Source organism: Anarrhichthys ocellatus, unplaced genomic scaffold (genome assembly GCF_004355925.1).
Source record: "Anarrhichthys ocellatus isolate YVR2014 unplaced genomic scaffold, GSC_Weel_1.0 scaffold54, whole genome shotgun sequence".
Taxonomy (NCBI): Eukaryota; Metazoa; Chordata; class Actinopteri; order Perciformes; family Anarhichadidae; genus Anarrhichthys; species Anarrhichthys ocellatus.
In genome coordinates, this window is record NW_022280084.1 from 1,559,469 (window position 1) to 1,566,335 (window position 6,867).

At 41.9% G+C, this 6,867-nt stretch overlaps 1 protein-coding gene across 4 annotated transcripts in view; it reads left to right on the plus strand.

The window, feature by feature from the left end:
* Positions 1-647: 647 nt before the first annotated feature.
* Positions 648-6,867, plus strand: part of LOC116396221 (enhancer of polycomb homolog 1-like) — a 26,323-nt gene continuing 20,103 nt past the window's right edge. Inside the window, exons 1-2 of one of the 4 annotated variants that reach the window (XM_031870687.1) lie at positions 648-978; positions 3,433-3,502. Coding sequence is in view for 3 of the 4 variants with exons in the window: in XM_031870689.1 (XP_031726549.1) it covers positions 5,169-5,321 (153 nt within the window). In the remaining variant the exon portion in view is untranslated. Of the gene's footprint in view, positions 979-3,432; positions 3,503-4,678; positions 5,322-6,867 lie in introns of those variants that run through there. The other 3 variants (XM_031870689.1, XM_031870686.1, XM_031870688.1) reach the window with 3 other exon arrangements.

A 6,867-nucleotide genomic window follows, 5' to 3' on the forward strand; every position in this document is an offset into this window, starting at 1 on the left:
GTTATTACCCACTGGTGTGTTTTTGTTTTACTCTTCTTACAGGAGGCTTGTTATTAACGCGCATGGACTTGATGAGGAAGCACGTTAGTCAGACTGACAAGAAGATGCAAATGAGTCAACCAGATAAATTGTTAGAAATAAAGTTGTATTTGCTCTCAATGTACTTACACAGAAATAGATACAGCAGTTTAAGAACAAGACAATTAAGGAAATAGACATGACTTGTATGTATGTGTTAAAAAAAAAAGTCTATATATTTATAAATATCTATGATAAAGCACCAACACCAGTAACATAAAAGATGTGCATAAACATCCAAGTGTTTCTGTAAGTTGTAAAAGATATTAATACAAAGAAATACATATTTAACAGGTGTATATCATTTAGTATTTTTTAAATTGTACAAAATAGACTAAACTAAAGAAAATGAGGAGCAAGTCTAAATCAAAGACTGAGATTAAAAAAAATCTAAATTAAGATGTAAAAGTGTGACTTTAGTGGGTAAAAATAAAAATAAAATAAGCAAAACTGCTAAGAGCTAAACGCCTCATCGTAGCTGTCAGCCAATCACGTCGCGTTCCATCCCCTGTGGAACGTGACGACATGAGCACACAGGTGATTGGTGGCTTCGTCCGTCCAATCACAGGCCGCGTTTTACAGCAAAGTTGTTAACCCCCAACAGTAGCACTTTAGTGTCCACCTCTCGAGTTTCAATCCTGCTTTGCATCGTCAGGAAAACATCGACAAACGCTTTTTTGACGAGGGGGATGTAAAAAGAAGCGGACAGCGGGACACCGGACAACCGTTTGTTTTTATTTATGTATCATAGTAGAAGAAGTATCCGCGGCTACCGTTCACGTTAGTTGTCTCTCTAGCTGCGTCGTGTTGCGTTTCTTCTTCTTCTTTATTTTAACTGGTAGAAATGTTGCCCGTTTGTCTTTAAAATCCTCCAAACGTAGAACCAAAATGATCCACTCGGTGAGTATTTTTTTTCTTGTAATGTTTTTTTCTGTAACTTGAATCGATGATCGCTTGAAAAAAAGAAAAGGCCCCATCGTGAATAGTGTTTGGTGGCATCAGATGATTTCTTGCACGCGATCAGATTCCTGGTCAGCTGGATGCGATTCAGCACTAAAAACATCCAAAGTTATCATCACTCGTGATATCGACCGATTTAAGGCTAAATAATGTGTTTTTAATGCATCAAAACATGAATCTAATTCACTAGTTGTTACGTTAATGGCCGAGCTAGAATGTCTGTGATCTAGGTAACAAGGAGAGAGGAAACAAGGTGAGGAGTCGAGGACTGCTTCAGAGATTATTTGTGTCATAATTTCCCCCAATACGTTCCTCATCTTTGGTTGGAAATGTGTATAACATTGTTGGATCAGAGGCTTAGGGTGTGTGGCTAAACAGTGCCAGGCAGTCCCTGTGGTCTGCTGGGGAACTGCTTGATGTCTTGCCTGGTCCTGGTCTTGCCTGGTCCTGGTCTTGCTTGGCCCTGGTCTTGCTTGGCCCTGGTATTTCCTGGTCCTGGTCTTTCCTGGCCCTGGTCTTTCCTGGTCCTGGTCTTGCTTGGCCCTGATCTTGCCTGGTCCTGGTCTTGCTTGGCCCTGGTCTTGCTTGGCCCTGGTCTTGCTTGGCCCTGGTCTTGCATGGCCCTGGTCTTGCCGGGCCCTGCTCTAGCCTGGTCGTGCCGGGCCCTGGTCGTGCTCTAGCCTGGTCGTGCTCTAGCCTGATCTTGCTTGGCCCTGGTCTTGCATGGCCCTGGTCTTGCCGGGCCCTGCTCTAGCCTGGTCGTGCTCTAGCCTGGTCGTGCTCTAGCCTGGTCGTGCTTGGCCCTGGTCTTGCTTGGCCCTGGTCTTGCATGGCCCTGGTCTTGCTTGGCCCTGGTCTTGCATGGCCCTGGTCTTGCCGGGCCCTGCTCTAGCCTGGTCGTGCTCTAGCCTGATCTTGCTTGGCCCAGGTCTTGCTTGGCCCTGGTCTTGCTTGGCGCTGGTCTTACCTGGTCCTGCATCCCTCATATCCTGCATTATTTACAGTAACCCACAGTAGATCCTCTCCCTACATGGACTCATAAAAGGGGGATAATACTCGTACTAAACGTTGGAAGACATCCATCCACTAGTTCATCCAGGCTCATGTCATGTTTGCATAATCAGAGGACACTCGTATGCCTGACTTTTTAAATATTAGTAGTTAGACTGGTAATTAAAGCATGTCTATACACAGTACAGCTTAATATCAGTGTAAGTAAAGGGGGAACAAACCTCTAACATGAGAAGTTACATTTTCAATAAAGCCGGCATCAATATTAAAGTGACTGCATTTATATTACGCTTCCAGTGACACAGAATGTAGCAGACATGTTGATTCTTAACAGTAACATCATCCACCATCCAAACATCAAGGGGCTCACCTACCAGACAGCTCGGGGAAAAGGTTTAAAGATGGAATGCGTCACAATATCGCTGACACTGCTGTATTGATGATGTATCGGTTAGGATGAGACATTCTGAGGGATCGGTAATATGGACTAAAGTATCTATAAATGACTCGTTAATAATAACATTTGAATTATTCTCTTGGGGTTTCATTTTCTTCCGCCTTCATGGTGAAAACGCTGCTTTGCATAATGGAAATCCGTCCTGATAATGAATAATAAACACCAGGAACGGTCACTTTGGGGACGGGTGACATGTGAATTGTTGGGAAATGTATGTCGGCAGGTTCCTATTGAACCTTTAAGACTCAGAGACCTCGAGCAGCACTGGGTTTGTTACTAGAGTTCCCCTTTTACTCTACACATATCATATTATACTCTACAGCCACATCAGGGACTCAACGTTAGCGTTGGCCTGCTAACATGCTGTGTTCACTGTTCTAGCTCGGTGTGGTAGCACGCTAACATTCACTAATGGAGTGCTGCAGGAGTGAGTCCTAAAACCTGGAAAGGACTTTGAATTGTTGCACTTCTGGTTCCCTCATCTCAAAGTCAATGGGTTTTTTTTAAATGGGGTTTCAGAAATAAGTCGATAAGAAGATTATGGTGGAAGTTTAAGTGACAATGGAGTCACTCAAAACAAAATAAATCAGCTTCATGTGAATTGCCTGAACACAACAGTCCCTTTAGCGATGCCCATGAATCCAGCCAGGTGTGGTCGTTGGAGGGTTCGACCAATTGACCAATGCGGACAATTATAATCAGGTGGTGGACTAGATGCTTCTACTTTGCTCCACCCAGACGACCCTCTCCTAAACCTCTTTAATCAACAAGTGAAAAGTCTAAGTTGAGTTTGACTTGCGGGCCGCTTGGTTTATCTTTTCCTGTAACTTAGTTCTCAAAATGTATTTTTTAAAGCATTGTGTTTCTTTTTAAAGTGCAGAGTTTTTGGCTAAATGTTCTTGTTGCGTTTCTCAATTGGCTCCCAGGTCCTCATGATGGATTTAATGATGAGAAGAGGGGTGGGTGGACCCCGGCTAAACCTCATGTCATCAACAGGTAAGGTGTTCTAATGATTGTGAAATGTTATTAATTAGCACTCTACATGTACTCTTTAGCTGAACCATCAGTTCTCAAACTGAATAATACACGTGCTGGTGGAACCGCACAGTGCTGTTTTGAATGCAAATATTGAGCTTGTGATTTGTTGCAGTGTGGTTTGTTGCAGTGTGTCTGTGCTCTGAATTCAAACATGTTGGTGTCCTGAAAGTCTGATCTTTTGACTGTCGGACCAGAAGAGGGCGACATTGTTCAGGTGTTGGAACATGTCGCCATAAAGCGTTTCACCTGGAATAAAGTTTTTATAAAGTGGGCTGTTAAAGGATCACCAGTGATGGGTGAGGTTCAGTGGATCTGGACAGCAGCAGCAGTTACTTCTGAGGTAGTTCAGGCGTTGCCCGGAGTGGATAGTGTGGAATGTGTGTCTTGTTCTCCTCATAAGGGATTTGTTGCTCAAGCATAATACCAACCACCATAAAAGAAACCTTCAGAGTAATGTATTGTGCTAAAACGTGGAATTGTTTAGAATTTAAAATAATAATAATCTGGGATTTAATTAGAACTTTTTTTACGAGGGTAGTTTATACTGTATTTCCTGAGGGGAGCCTGTTTTATTAATAAACAAGTTAAAACTACTTTTAATATTCTCTATAATATCAATGCATAGCTAAACAAAAGTTATACAACTGTATACTCAAGCTTTGATTTCTCATGATTTGAGAGGTCTGGTAAAAACAAACTATGATTTAACGGATAATTAATAATTAAATATGGACTGCAAAGTCAATAAATGTATAATATTAATTAGCAACACTACATTTTTGATAATTAATACCATTGATCTAATCATTGAGTGCTGGAAATTTTACAAAATCTCATGACATTAATTATAACTATTTTTTGTTGTACACTAATAAATTGACTCGTCTGTTTTGGCATATATATATATATATATAAAATTATTATTAATGATTGATTTTGTTTTTTTTTCTTTTTAAATGTTCTATTCTGTATTTTTATTTTTCATAATCTATTATTCAGTGTTTTTATTTTTTATTTTATCAGCGCAATATATATTTTATTATTAGTAATTGAATATAAGTTATACGTTTTGTTTTTTAACATTTTCTATTAAGTATTTTATTTTTCACAGTCCATTTTGTTCATTTGCAATATATATTAATATATATTTCTCCTATGCCTTACGTGAATATAAATAATGTACGTGCATGTGTGGAGAGAGGAGTTATTTTTGTGATAATAAAATGACCCCCTTCCCCCCACACCCACACCCCCGCAACGCGCAAGCGCTCGGGATCGTGTGGGAATGGTCGGTCCGCGAACTGGGGGTTGGACCGCTCCGAGCGAAACCAGAGCAAAAGAGTTTTAAATGTCCGCCATGTTGTCTATGGCGCACTGAACCAAACGATAAGGGGAGAGCGGAGCGTCGGAAAAAAACAGTCCGAGAGAGAGCGACCAAGATCCGGGCCTTTTCCTCTCGGCTCCGTTTTGGCGACGCCCTAAAATACCAAGCTACAACAATCCAACCGTTAGAACAAGAGATATAACCGCACCAGAAACATCCATGAACGCTCCACTCGGTACCGTTTTGAGTATTGGGAGATCCGATAGATTTATATTGCATCTCGAATTGTGAGGGATTAAAATGAGTAAACTGTCGTTTCGGGCACGGGCGCTGGACGCTTCCAAACCGCTACCCGTCTTCCGTTGTGAGGATTTACCCGACCTACACGAATATGCGTCCATTAACCGGGCCGTGCCACAGATGCCTACGGGGATGGAGAAAGAAGAGGAATCGGTATGCTTTTCTAACCGTCCGGAATTGTGGAAAAATATATGCTTTTGGTTTATTTTTTATTTTGGCGTCCCTCCTTTTTTTTTTTTTTTTCTTTTTTTTTTCTTTTTTTTTTCTCTCCTGCGCAAGCTTTCACAAAATGGCCGACAATTTTTCTCAGGAGAAACACGACGGCTTTCTTTTGTAAAGGGCTGTTATGTGTGACTGTGGTTTAACGTTTGGGTCACGCGGGGGTCCGTTGTGTCTTTATGTGATAAAATTACCCGATTTCTCCGGTTTATTTGTGTGTGAGGTGGCTTTTCTGAGTACAAAGGAGTCACGTGACTTCGGCAATTCCGACATTTTGTCTCTGTCTTGTCAGGACTGTGGGCCTTTTATGTTGGCGTAATTGCAAAGGACCAGGGCAAGGGGGCACTAGCGGGTTTCTTTTTTGATTGTATTTTGGCAGAAATGTCAACACACTGCTGCCGCAATGCATTAAGGGGGAAAAAACACCCCGGTCTCTTGTCGTCTTGTATGTTTTTGTGGGTGTATTTGCTCACATTATTGCTTTATTGTGACATGATTTAGACATTTATCACTTTAGTTCAGGCTCTCACAGTTGGTTACAGTTAGTTAGCTATTACCACTTTGTTAGCCAATGTGTTACAGCCCTCCATGTTTGTTTTGTTTTGTAATGGAGGCTGTGATCATTAACTGTCATTTGTATAATGCAGCTGTTGTCATGCAGTTATTGCAACCGTTGTTTGAACAGTGAACCATATCCTGCTTATTATTTAATCTCAGTCTTGCATCCACTTATCTGGAGATATTCCTCACTATATATCGACTTTTGTTGACGTTCTAGATGTGGTCACTCTGGGAACAAGGTGGTTTGTGTTATTGTGACCGCAATAACCGTATCTCTGGGTTTCCTAGTGTTGAACATTGAATCACACCCACAAACTAAAATCTTCCTGGGCTTGTGTATGTTTTCAAATGAACAAATGTGTCCCTTAACGGAAGCCTTGTTGTAATACGTCAGTTTATTTGGCTGGAGAGAGAGTGATGTTTTTAAGGATGCATTAGCCACTAGAGGCAGGTAAATAAACAAAATGTGCTTCCTGCTCTTAGTAGTGTTGTGGTTATCGTCAGGACTTAAGGAGTTGTTTATAAACTAGACACACACCGTAGGAAATTCTATACATTTCGTTTATTAGACAGCTGCCTCTTATTCTTGCTCCTCTAAGCAGGATATCAGCTTCTCCCAGCAGTCTTGACTGATGTTTAAATATAAAGGCATACGGTGGCTATCGCTCCAGACGTCCCTGGTGGATGATACTGTTTTCATTCAGTGTGTTGCAGTCAGCCTGGCTCCTCCGGATCGGTGTCAGGGGTTCAGTGTGTCAGATGGCAGTGTGGTGCTCGGGATGAGATCAGGGCAGGAGGAGGAGGAGGGAGGAGGCGCTGCTGGAGGTCTCGCTTATTATCATAAGAGGTAAACCAAGGCCTGCTGTGTGCCAACCGCTCGGCGTGGGGAGCCGTCTGCTCCGAATCTCTTCCCCCCCCC